We start from the raw sequence: 13,546 nt of genomic DNA, 5'->3' as shown, positions 1-13,546 counted from the left end.
TAGGAAACAAGAAAACCTACAGACATACAAGACATGTTTCAGAATTTAAAACTCCTAATTAAATTGTGTGCACATCATTGCATAAATAAAATATGTAACTTCCCTGAAGCAACTTTGGATCTTGGGAATAAAAAACACTTATGTGCATGTTTGAATATAACGGTTCTTTAAAAATAAATAGCAAAAATAATAATACAGACTATACAGAGATCATAATTAAAAATGCTATTTTTTAAAATGTACATCACCGCCTGTCTCTTCCATATAACACTGACATGTTATTTTCAACCACATAAATGCACACTCCTTAGTGGAATTGTAATTATTCTTTCCTTGGTATTTTCAATAGAGCTTTCCTGAAAATTGAAACCCCAAAAAAAAAAAAAAAAAAAAAAATTCTCAGATTTTAAATATTTGACTGATTCATACCTTACTGTACCATTTATGCTCTAAAACATCCATGCTAATTCCTTTGATAATATGCACAGGTGGTGGCTGAACTTCAGAGTGAAACTATAATGATAAAACACCTATCTGTAAAATCCAGAAGTGGTAAAACAGACATCATAATGAGTCACCTTAACTAGCTCTTGCTGTGGCCAGATTTGGATGGGTTCCACCTGCTGAGGTGTTTGGGTTTGTATTCCATAGGTGTTTAGGAACACTTGCAGGCTGAAAAACAAAATCCAGCTGATGAAGTTAAACAGGTATTCAGACAGGGAAATGTATTTGCAAAACTGAAATGAATAACTGTTTATATTGAAGCCTTGCAAGAGAGGTGTAATCAAGCAAAACCGAACTGCTTAAGCAAGTAACCTTTCTGGCGCACTTCATATTTTTGGTAATTTCTAAATAATTTTTAAAGAACTATTAATGTTACACAGGCTTTAAAAAAATACATATTTTTGAGCTGTACAATTCACATGAAAGATCACTTATGAAAGGAAACCATCTGTCCTAACTTGTAAGTTTGGTTACTATTACTTTCTTGAGTAGAAGATATCAACTGGCCTTTTCTTGAAGGATGCCAGGGAATCTGCTTCGACAATGATGACTAGCTTATTCATAAAAGTATGGCAAGTAATGATTATTGAATTTTCACAAACCCAACAGGAAACAAGTTAGATGTTGGCGAAGGAGTGCCAACATCTATTTTGAGTAGATTAATAAGCACCAAATATCCCCAACCTGCCATCCTAACAGTTAATGTATTACCCTACGTACCGCTGGCTCTCAGCAATCAAAGCAACATGAATCACCACATCATTTTCAATAGGACCCTGGAAAACAGAATGAACATGGGTTAGTATGTTGGATTCAGGTCTTGTTAACATAATGTCAGAAATGCTATTAATGAGAAAAGTGCACTAATGACAGCAATATAACACCCCTTAAACCATTCATTCAAACATAGGGAAATATGTCATCTCTTATTCTCTACAGGACTGTTTTTAACAGCTTATTAATCAAGCAAACTACCAAGATAGAATAACAGCAGTCTGTGGGCCAAAAGCTGTACATCTAAACAATCACCTAAGGGGCCATCCTGTCAATAACATTTTGAATGACGAGGATTTTGAGGTGTACAGACGGGGGAAGTATTTAATATTCTGCCATAAATGCTTTTTAATAGCTGTGGCCATTCAAAATAAATAACAAATAAAACCACAGATACATATATATTTGTTAAAAATATCAAGATCACATTTCAAAGGGTTTGTGAAAGTTACTCAAAAATTTACATGTGTATTTTGCATAAATAAAGTAGTAAATTATTAAGAGAGGATAAATTAGCAGGAAGGAAACATGTAAATAAGATCTGTAAGTATACAATATGTTTATTAGATAATTTATTTCAGAAATGTTTAATTACAATCAGAATTAGCCTATTGCTATAAGAAAAAGGAAAACTCCCATTTGTCTTTCAACATTATAATATTTTCACAGGATTGTGAAGAAAATTATGATGAACCATTTAGATTAGTATGGTAATTATGACATGAGCACAGGTTACCAGAGCTACAGGTATTTTGTATGTCAATCATCATCATAATCATTATTCAGATGAATGAAGGAAACAATAAAAGAGGTTCCTGCAAGTGCTCTTTGGCTTTGCATTATAGTTTCCAACATGGTAATGGAAATAAGGCACTTGAAGCACTTTAAACAGCATTGTTAGATTATTTTAAACAAAACATTTGCTTTTCATGCCATGAATTGTCACAGTGCCGCTAAAAAAATAACACAAACTTTCACATGTACAGAGATCTGATTCTACAAAGCTTTCCATAAAAGCTACATACTTGAGACTTCAACACAGTGAACTTGTCACTAACTAGTTATTAGCACTAATTGAATGAGTTGGCACCTTATCATGCCTTTTTAACATCAACCTTTAATAGGTAAACCGGATGGAGCAGATGGAGCAGAAAAAGCTCTGTGGAGACTGCAGGCTGGTTAATTGGTAGCTGAGATATGTAGTGCTGCAGTTCTCATGGTTTTAATATGCTTTGCCTTAGAGAAGTCCACACCAGGCTTTGTAGTGAAATTCAGCAATAATAAATATATGCAGTGCTGCTTAAATACACCTGACAAGCAAACAAGACAAAAATATAATAAAATAAAAATCCATCACCAAGCATGACCTTGACATTTAAAACATCTTAAAAGGTATTGGTTATAATTTATTTCAAGAATATGAAGCCTATTCATGTGTGTGCACTTTTGCATTAAAGACTGCTGGGGGAAAAGAAAAAAAAAATAGGTATGTTCCCTTTTTAAGATGCATGTACTTCTGTCTTCTATTTTTACTACAGATTCTTAGATTTTATAATGTCTGAACAAAACAAAAATGTAACCATCTTATTTTTTGGGTTACTTTTACACTACTACTAATCTAACAAATGAAAATGATACATGTAAAGCTTATTTTCAATCTGTAATTTACAGTCAGGAATACAGATTAATGTATTACAAGTGCCTGAAAATGCAATTTCAGCACTGTTGTTTTTCTACTTACTTAAGCAATTTGCAGGAGCCAAGGATTATATTTCCTGAAATTAAATTGCTGAGCTGATTCTAACAAAATAATACAAATTTTCAAATAAGCTAACTCAGGAGTACCAGTTCATTGATTCCAATCAATTTTATTTTATTTTTATTTTGGATCCATCTAATTTTTCAAATTAAAAGCAAATTAAAACAAAACATGGCAGATGTATTACTTTGACACATTAAAACTGGCGCCTACAAGCAGGGAGTCTGGGGAGTCAGGGAGTCCAAAATAAACACATCTTGGACACATGGAGTATGTTTTATAAGCACAGAAATGCACACATTCTCAATTCATTAGACCACTGAAACATTACTATAGCTTTACAATACCCATTCCTTTTTTTGTGCACAGAAAACAATACAGTGTTTGCAACTCGAACCTTCAGCTCCCTCCACAGATTTTCTATGGGATTAAGGTCTGGAGACTGGCTAGGCCACTCCAGGACCTTAATGTGCTTCTTCTTGAGCCACTCCTTTGTTGCCTTGGCTGTGTGTTTTGGGTCATTGTCATGCTGGAATACCCATCCACGACCCATTTTCAATGCCCTGGCTGAGGGAAGGAGGTTCTCCCCCAAGATTTGACGGTACATGGCCCCGTCCATCGGCCCTTTGATGCGGTGCAGTTGTCCTGTCCCCTTAGCAGAAAAACACCCCCAAAGCATAATGTCTCCACCTCCATGTTTGACGGTGGGGATGGTGTTCTTGGGGTCATTCCTCCTCCTCCAAACACGGCCAGTTGAGATGATGCCAAAGAGCTCGATCTTGGTCTCATCTGACCACAACACTTTCACCCAGTTCTCCTCTGAATCATTCAGATGTTCATTGGCAAACTTCAGACGGGCCTGTACATGTGCTTTCTTGAGCAGGGGGGCCTTGTGGGCGCTGCAGGATTTCAGTCCTTCACGGCGTAGTGTGTAACCAATTGTTTTCTTGGTGACTATGGTCTCAGCTGCCTTGAGATCATTAACAAGATCCTCCCGTGTAGTTCTGGGCTGATTCCTCACCGTTCTCATGAGATCTTGCATGGAGCCCCAGACCGAGGGAGACTGACAGTTATTTTGTGTTTCTTCCATTTGCGAATAATCGCACCAACTGTTGTCACCTACTCACCAAGCTGCTTGGCGATGGTCTTGTAGCCCATTCCAGCTTTGTGTAGGTCTACAATCTTGTCCCTGACATCCTTGGACAGCTCTTTGGTCTTGGCCATGGTGGAGAGTTTGGAATCTGATTGATTGATTGCTTCTGTGGACAGGTGTCTTTTATACAGGTAACAAGCTGAGATTAGGAGCACTCCCTTTAAGAGAGTGCTCCTAATCTCAGCTCGTTACCTGTATAAAAGACAACTGGGAGCCAGAAATCTTGCTGATAGGGGATCAAATACTTATTTCCCTCATTAACATGCAAATCCATTTATAACTTTTTTGAAATGCGTTTTTCTGGATTTTTTTGTTGTTATTCTGTCTCTCACTGTTAAAATACACCTACCATTAAAATGATAGAATGATGATTTCTTTGTCAGTGGGCAAACGTACAAAATCAGCAGGGGATCAAATACTTTTTTCCCTCACTGTATGCAGACTGCATTAATTAAATGTGAACAGCTCAAAATTATGTAATTCATTACATTCAGCTTAAAAAACAATTACTAAGTGAACCAAGAATGGTAGCATGACACCTGGTGGCAGTCAGTTACACAACGGTAATGCCAGGCAGGTGCTTAGGCTCTACTGGCCTACTAGTTCGTGTGTGCTAGCTATTTTGGGAAAAACATAAATAAATAAAAAAAGCTACAATTCTCATGTGGTCTGCACCCTGGGTTCAGGTGGGATAAATCTGGCCTGGGGCCTGCATGCTGGACACCCATGCTCTATGTCCTCTTGCTCAGTGCCCATGATTTAATGTACACAGGGATGAGAACAATTGTGGGGTTATATGGGAGCAGAATGCATTCCAATACTTTAGCAACAGGGGAATGTGCAGCAGTTGAAGATGTATACATACATACATACATAAAGTTGATTATGGAGAGGGGGGTGGAAACAACATCGAATGACTCTACAAAGTGTGTTTATAATGCAGCACCCAGGGCAAGTTTACTTTGAACAGCCATCATATTATACATTAACGCTACATCCCTGTGTGTACAGAGTTTCTGGGTCATCACCTAATGCTGAATCATCCATCAAAGGAAAGCAACTACAGGATACTCCCCAAGCCACAAGGGAGGCTGTCAGACCATCTTTCAATTTGGTGATGAGTCTCACTTCAGTCTCCCTTCCTTACTCCTTCACACTTTTAAGTCTTTTAAAGACTGCTCTTAAAATAAGCTTCACATTTTATGATAAACTGCATTTTGTAATGTAAATAGAAAACCGAACCCATAGTCATTGAACAGTGTTTTGGTTATTAGACAGAGATCATTATATGATCTTTATACATGTCCCTTACAAAACCACACAGCTCATTTTCTGTGATACCTAGAGTTCATCTATCACCTAGGTTTCAATATTTTTATATCATAATCCATAGACATATAAAATATTAAAAACATAACATTCACCCTACAGGTATAAAGAAAAAACAATCTGTAGCTATTGAAAGACCTGAGGTCTTGTCAAATTTAAATACAATAAATGACATATCAGCTCTGCATAAATATTCAAATGTATATGTATATATATTAATTTGAATGGAATATGTAAAATGTTGTATAGTTCTGTCTGTCTCCTCCACCTGCAGACCAACTCTTCCCTCCCCCTGCACAGCCAGTTTTCTCTTTGTCTGGTTCCACGTGCACCACTCTCTCCCCCACAGTCCTTTGTGCATCCCAGAATGCTTTGCAGAGGAAACGGTGATGTCACCCCCGGTGTTTGGTAACCCTACACTTCAGAGGAAGTAGAGAAGCAAGGACCGAGCCAATCGACATGCACATCCGGGACACTGCCCTGATTGGACCTTTTGTTTAGAACTGTATAAAAATGCAAACCCGGAAGAGATCTGTAAGAAAAGCTGTTTGAACCAGAGACCGCCTCGTGTTCGCTCTGTTTTCCTTCCGGGCCGGCCTGATTAAAGACTTCTTTACCATTTGAAACAACTCCTGCACAGCAGTTTTTGTCAATTTAAGGGGGTTTCTTCAACTATGTATTTGGAGCAAAGTACATTGTGAGGTCAAACTTATAAGATGTAATTCTAGATAACATTACAAATATATATTTAGTTTAGGTCACTGCATTTATTCATACAAAATCCTATTCATATTAAATTGAACTGGAAACCACTAAATTATAAAAAAAAAAAACTATTCAGTCTACGCTAGTGATATAGGGTTTGTGTTTTATGATTTTTCTGAAGTGACACCTTCAGAACAGCAAAGCAAGTCTTCTCATGCATGTAAATGAAATACATGCAGCAGTGATGCAATGCTCTTCTTCAAAAAAATGTTTACACAAGTAACAAAGTATAAGCAATAATGCTAGGAGCAACATCTTTGCTACACAAAGGTTACAAATATTAAATACATTATTTACACTTTGAATTAAAAGAGACATTTTAAAGATAAAACACCAAACAAACACGCAGGGGAACACTTTTCAACGCAGCTGGGTAAAACAAAAATATATCAGAAGATCAACATCTGTTGGCTATTATCAAGAGATTGTGACTACTACCACAGTGTACCATGATCTTTGCCATAAAAATATAATGCAATTTAGTTTTGTTAGGAGATGAAGAGATATTACTCAAGTACTGCCGATGGAAACATATCAAAAAACACAAATTAAGATGAGGATTACTACTGTGCATATATAAGGTAGTCATGAATTGATAAAGAGCAGCATGAATCCAAAACTGACTCTCTTGGGGTTTTTACACTTAACAAATGGCTAGTATTATTGCTAGAGGGAAAATTGTAAAACATAAACAAGATCTTTTGCAAGGTTCCTGAGAGAACTGGAGAAATTACTGAAATTATGTTTATACTCTAACCAAAGTCATAAGTAAAATAATACAATTAAAAAAATGGCATTTCCACTTTAAAAAAAAATATTGAATTTCCATGAATGCATAGCAACATTACTACCAATATACAGAGGTTAGAATTATTATTGATATTGGTATTTCCAGAACTGAAATCAACCTTAGGCAGCAGTTAATGCTTCAGTGTAAAAAAAAAAAAAAAAAAAAAAAAAAAAGGCATGTCTCAATGCACTAATATTTCCTCAAATTAATAGACCTATATGTTTTTATACAACTACCTGGCATTTGCATGAATAACAGATATATACACATACAGTGAGGGAAAAAAGTATTTGATCCCCTGCTGATTTTGTACGTTTGCCCACTGACAAAGAAATGATCAGTCTATAATTTTAATGGTAGGTGTATTTTAACAGTGAGAGACAGAATAACAGCAAAAAAAAAAAAAACAGAAAAACGCATTTCTAAAAAGTTATACATTGATTTGCATGTTAATGAGGGAAATAAGTATTTGATCCCCTATCAACCAGCAAGATTTCTGGCTCCCAGGCGTCTTTTATACAGGTAACGAGCTGAGATTAGGAGCACTCTCTTAAAGGGAGTGCTCCTAATCTCAGCTCGTTACCTGTATAAAAGACACCTGTCCACAGAAGCAATCAATCAATCAGATTCCAAACTCTCCACCATGGCCAAGACCAAAGAGCTGTCCAAGGATGTCAGGGACAAGATTGTAGACCTACACAAGGCTGGAATGGGCTACAAGACCATCGCCAAGCAGCTTGGTGAGAAGGTGACAACAGTTGGTGCGATTATTCGCAAATGGAAGAAACACAAAATAACTGTCAGTCTCCCTCGGTCTGGGGCTCCATGCAAGATCTCACCTCGTGGAGTTTCAATGATCATGAGAACGGTGAGGAATCAGCCCAGAACTACACGGGAGGATCTTGTTAATGATCTCAAGGCAGCTGGGACCATAGTCACCAAGAAAACAATTGGTAACACACTACGCCGTGAAGGACTGAAATCCTGCAGCACCCGTAAGGTCTCCCGCTCAAGAAAACACATGTACAGGCCCGTCTGAAGTTTGCCAACATCTGAATGATTCAGAGGAGAACTGAGTGAAAGTGTTGTGGTCAGATGAGACCAAAATCAAGCTCTTTGGCATCATCTCAACTCGCTGTGTTTGGAGGAGGAGGAATGACCCCAAGAACACCATCCCCACCGTCAAACATGGAGGTGGAGACATTATGCTTTGGAGGTGTTTTTCTGCTAAGGGGACAGGACAACTGCACCGCATCAAAGGGACGATGGACGGGGCCATTGTAGCGTCCTCAGCCAGGGCATTGAAAATGGGTCGTGGATGGGTATTCCAGCATGACAATGACCCAAAACACACAGCCAAGAAGAAGCACATTAAGGTCCTGGAGTGGCCTAGCCAGTCTCCAGACCTTAATCCCATAGAAAATCTGTGGAGGGAGCTGAAGGTTCGAGTTGCCAAACTTCAGCCTCGAAACCTTAATGACTTGGAGAGGATCTGCAAAGAGGAGTGGGACAAAATCCCTCCTGAGATGTGTGCAAACCTGGTGGCCAACTACAAGAAATGTCTGACCTCTGTGATTGCCAACAAGGGTTTTGCCACCAAGTACTAAGTCGAAGGGGTCAAATACTTATTTCCCTCATTAACATGCAAATCAATGTATAACTTTTTTGAAATGCGTTTTTCTGGATTTTTTTGTTGTTATTCTGTCTCTCACTGTTAAAATACACCTACCATTAAAATTATACCATTAAAATGTACAAAATCAGCAGGGGATCAAATACTTTTATCCCCCACTGTGTGTGTATATATATATATATATATATATATATATATATAGCCGGAGTTCTCTCTCTAAAGCACAATTTGTTTCACATTAGTCTTTACTTACTTTAATTATCATTAAGAGTTGGCTTGTTGGCATAAACTATACAGAAAGAAAGTGTAACTGAAGTCCCTGTACTGCAGATGAGTGGAAAGTAAGAATGAATGTCATCGGTAAACATCACGCACTCTGCTGCTGGGCTCCTCAGTACTGACCATTACGAAATGAGCCTATTAAGAGCAAACTCTTTCTCAGTGTTCATTAAATGCAGGCTTTTATGTGTGAGCTTGGGACTGTCTGTGGGGTTCTGCGATACTGAAAAAAGAGGGCATTTATTGTGTGACCTCGGGGACTGGACCCAAACCTGTGCATCTAGAGACTTGAATGTCTTTGAACTTCATGTCAAAGGGAAAGGAATGGGGAAGGTGGGGGGTGGGAGATTATATTCACAACGTAAACTGATTTACATATATAAACGTTTTTTTTTTTTTAACCAAGCTAAAATTCTGATAGTTTTTTCAATAGCATATTTGATTTTATTACCTGATATTTAAATCTTTAATTTCCAACTCATCTTTATTCCACTTCATTTTTTTTTTTTTTTTTTTTAACTGTGTGACTAAAGGCCTACTGGAGCTTTTTCATTACACACTTGATTCATCAAAAGCTGAGGACCGCCTCTGTAGCATTCACTGTAATGAGTTTAGAAAAGAACCACCCTCCAAGTGTGTGAAGCACAGCGGCTCTCACAGTGGGGATTGCCAATTACCCTCACCTGGCAGTCTATTCCAACATCCATCAAAATATCCATAAAAAATCTCAAGTTCTGCAGCAAACTTTTTTAAAACATTAATAATCTAGTTATAACCATTAATAGTCATTGACCATTGGGAGTACTAATTCATTATTTCAGGGGTCTTGCTGTCACTTTTCACCCTTTACTAATTGCAAGCTCCTTGTTCCCTTAAGATATGCCTTTTAAGTGAGCTGCTACAGATGAAAGATAAAATGTTTATTTTCCTGACTTTCCTGTGGGTAATCCTTCTTTCGGTTCAGGGTTTGAAATGAGTAACATTTTTGTAGGAGATAAAACCCTGCACTGATTACCTAGAAATAAAAATGGGGCAAAAATATGAAAAGCATGAATGCCAGTTTGGCATCAAACTAAGATAGTAATGCATAGATGCTGTGACTTTAATCCACATTTCCTGTCACATTAGGATAAAAATTGCCAATTCATTTCTAGGTCAGGTTGCTTGCTATCTCTTGATAGCTGCTACTAGCAGAGCTGGGTCTCCTCTATGGGCCTCTCATTTTGCCATTTGGCTGTCAAAGCATGTAGAAGAAATTATGTATTGTTTGAACTCAACATTTCCATCTGTTCTAAATGTTCTAAATGGTCATATTGTCATATTAAAACAAAGCTAAGATACTCTCTGTGCCAAACACTGAACTCATTCTCCAGGAAAAGAGGTGGAGTTTAATCAAAAGGTTTACAAAGAAATAAAATGCTCTTATTTCTCACACATTAACACACAGATAAACTGGGTGTTAATAGAGCGATCTTAGAAGAACACCACTGTGAAAGCAAGATTCAATCTCTCTCTCTCATCTTGTTTTCGTTAAACCACTGACATTATAGCGGGATGCTAGGATGCAGCTCCAGCTGAAATGTTAAATTCTAAAAAAAACACAATTTCCTGATAAATGTTTAAGTATGTTATTATTATAGTTTACAGTCAAAACTTAATAAGCAGCCCTGCATGGTTTCAGCGAACTGTGAGGAACTCTGGGTTATTCTAAACAGGTGTTCTAGCACAGATATTTAAACTGCATATCATGAACAGAAATCTGTTGTATTCCTTTTAAGGATATTCTAATAGTATGTGCAACACACAGATAAGATTTGAAATGTGTTTTGAATACTAATCCGTATAGGCACATATTCTTGATTTCAATCATTTGGCTTTTCCTCTGCAGCAGGAAAATGTGAAAGATATTGATTACATCTGCAGCTCCATCTCAGATATGAAACAAACAAACAAAAAACGAATCTGCAATAATTCCAACTTTTAGGAAAAAGTTCATTCTTAGTGACAGTGAAAAATATGTGGAACACTCCAACTGTTAATGTTACTGGGTAATAGTTAATCAATCCGAAACACTCCAGTTCAAGCATTCAATCATGTAAAAGTGGGTGGCCTGTTTAATACGAAACCAGTTAGATCTTGGGTACTCCCATATAATGTACACATTAAAAATATATCAATTTGAACAGCTTATATACAGTAATTATTAGTCCTTTTTATACATGTATAGAAGTACAAACTAAAGAGGAGACACTGGGATTAGAAAATAATTCAGTCTGTCATCACAATCACAGCTCCACAATGAACATCCTATCTATAGTACATACATACATGGATTCAGATATGTATTTTTATTTTGTAATCTCCATCTCTATGCTTATCTGGTAGCAAAGGTAGCCCTGTGAGCCTTGTTGATGCTTGTTATGGTTCCCGAGTAGGCTGCTGAGAAGGTCAAAGTCTCTCTGGAGGCAGTCTCAAATGAGGGCTTATCACTTTCTTTCAAATAGCTGCAAACATCATTTCATGCAGCACAGTCTTGCAAAGGCTAGGCTAGGTTCTCTTAAAGGGTTTGTTTTGTGTCTCCTCACTTGTGTAAAGGCATTGCAGTGTCTTCACCTCAGACCAAAAAGCAACGATATGAGGTGACTCAAAGCTGTTATCTATAACAATACTTAAGGCTTTTTCCATTAGACTGGTTTCTGTAGAAAAATAAATAAATAAAAGTAATGAAAAAATACTGAAGATGCATTTCTCCTGTTCCTTTCACACCTTTACTGTTACTAGACCATGTAAACAATGTTTTTCAAAGGTAAAATTAATGTTCAGTCCAAACAAAATATTTAAATAGTGAAGTTAAGATCTTTATTTCTGGTGAAATTTCTGGTCATAATGGATTTTGTAGGAAATACTGGAAATGCATTTTGCATGAGAAATGCATTATAATTGAAAGAAACAACCAAAAAAACATTTTAAGTAAATTTTGAAAAGACTTGAATGTAAATGTAAATACTTTTTTTTAAATATTCTTTAAAGTTAATGTTGAAATGGAGACATCTTTAATTGCTAAAGCTCACAGTAAACAACAACATAATCAACCATAAGCAACTCTGAATTCCAGTTTAATTATGTATCTTAATATGGCTAAGCTATTCACAGCTGCTGTAAACACACTTTTAAGGCAAATGTGAAAGAACATTCCCTCTACTGTGAGCAGAGCCATAGGCCTACAAAGGCATGCTAACATCATTTAGACATGAAATGGAAATTAACTTAAAACTGTGGAACAAGCAAACAGTGGAAAAACAATATACAATCAAGAAAAAATATGCACATTATGCAATATCATCCTATTTCTTTATAATTAGCATCTTGCACTGAATAAATAATTTAAAAAAAGCACTGATAAGAAAAAATAAAACAAAACAACAAAAACCTGAACATGACAATATCCTTTATAGATTGCTCTGTGTTTGTCATAGGCTTCCTAAACCTAAACTAATTGAAAGCCACCACCAAGTATTGGTAGTGGTATTTGCAATTGGCCTGTGGGAAGTTCTGATTTTATCTGGGCGTGTGTTTCTAAGCCAAGTATTGATTTATTTCTATTTTCTCAAACATTTTGAACTACTCAAAGACTGAACAAAACCCAAATAAAGCTCCTGAGCTCCCCTGAAAGCTGTATTTGTTTGGCCTTTCATTCTTTCTTTCATGGCCAGCAAGGCAGGGACTGGCCACACAGTGGATGTGATAAAGACTTGCCTGATTGGAGTATCTCATGCTGACGTTCCTCTGGTCCTCTGGGGGCACATAGCGGCGCACAGGGTCAATGTCTCTGGGGCTAATTAGGCCATCCACTAAAAAGAGGCCAATGGAATACATTTTAAGGTATTAATGTGTTTCAAGCAAAGAGGACAGTAATCCTTTAATATCTAGTTAAAGTCCAGTGTCAGGTTTGCTTTTAATAAAACAATTACAGTACCTAGACTACAATCTTGGAAAAAGATAAATGACACCTCAGTAAAATGTCTATATAGCATAACAGGTGCTACAATGTATTACCCTCATTTCATTCCATTTCCTTTTCTTACCAAGCAGTTTTGCAATGTTATAGAGGGCCTGCCCCCAAAGGAAGAGTTTCCCATCATGTCCACTGTTACTAGGAAAGCGCTTTTGGCTCCCGTGGTTCCTCTGCTCGCCCTCCACAAAGTCAGCCGGCACATAGTAATACTTTGGGATAATGGCGTGCCCTGTGGGGATATTTGGGGAATATATACTTCAGAAGAAAATGAAGGAAAAAATAATAAGTATTGTTCATCAGACAAGCAGAGCCACAGGCTGTTTTTTTCTCCTCAAAGGAAAATGATGTAATGGATTTGACGGTGAAGACTACCAAGCTTGTCCACCTTTCAGGTAATTTAATTTACGATATGCTATATGAAAATAGAAAATATTTTATAGTGTGACAAAATAGCCACCTTTAATCCCTCCCCAATCAAGTGCTTATCCCTTAAAGAAACCCAATCACAAACTAATCCAGCAGCTTGGTATTTTCCTTTTTTATCT

The 13,546-nt window shown here is 37.0% G+C and overlaps 1 protein-coding gene across 5 annotated transcripts in view; it reads right to left on the bottom strand.

Annotated features, from left to right (window-relative positions):
- Positions 1-13,546, bottom strand: part of phkb (phosphorylase kinase, beta) — a 63,319-nt gene that overhangs the window by 25,252 nt on the left and 24,521 nt on the right. For all 5 annotated transcript variants that reach the window (XM_066713707.1, XM_066713706.1, XM_066713710.1 and 2 more), the window contains 4 exons: positions 13,072-13,230; positions 12,743-12,837; positions 1,225-1,280; positions 579-672 (listed from right to left, as the gene is read on the bottom strand). In XM_066713707.1, the coding sequence (XP_066569804.1) occupies positions 579-672; positions 1,225-1,280; positions 12,743-12,837; positions 13,072-13,230 (404 nt within the window). The remainder of the gene's footprint in view (positions 1-578; positions 673-1,224; positions 1,281-12,742; positions 12,838-13,071; positions 13,231-13,546) is intronic.

Source organism: Amia ocellicauda, chromosome 9 (genome assembly GCF_036373705.1).
Source record: "Amia ocellicauda isolate fAmiCal2 chromosome 9, fAmiCal2.hap1, whole genome shotgun sequence".
Taxonomy (NCBI): Eukaryota; Metazoa; Chordata; class Actinopteri; order Amiiformes; family Amiidae; genus Amia; species Amia ocellicauda.
Note: the sequence above shows the minus strand (reverse complement) of the source record. Positions and strands in the feature narration are given on the sequence as shown.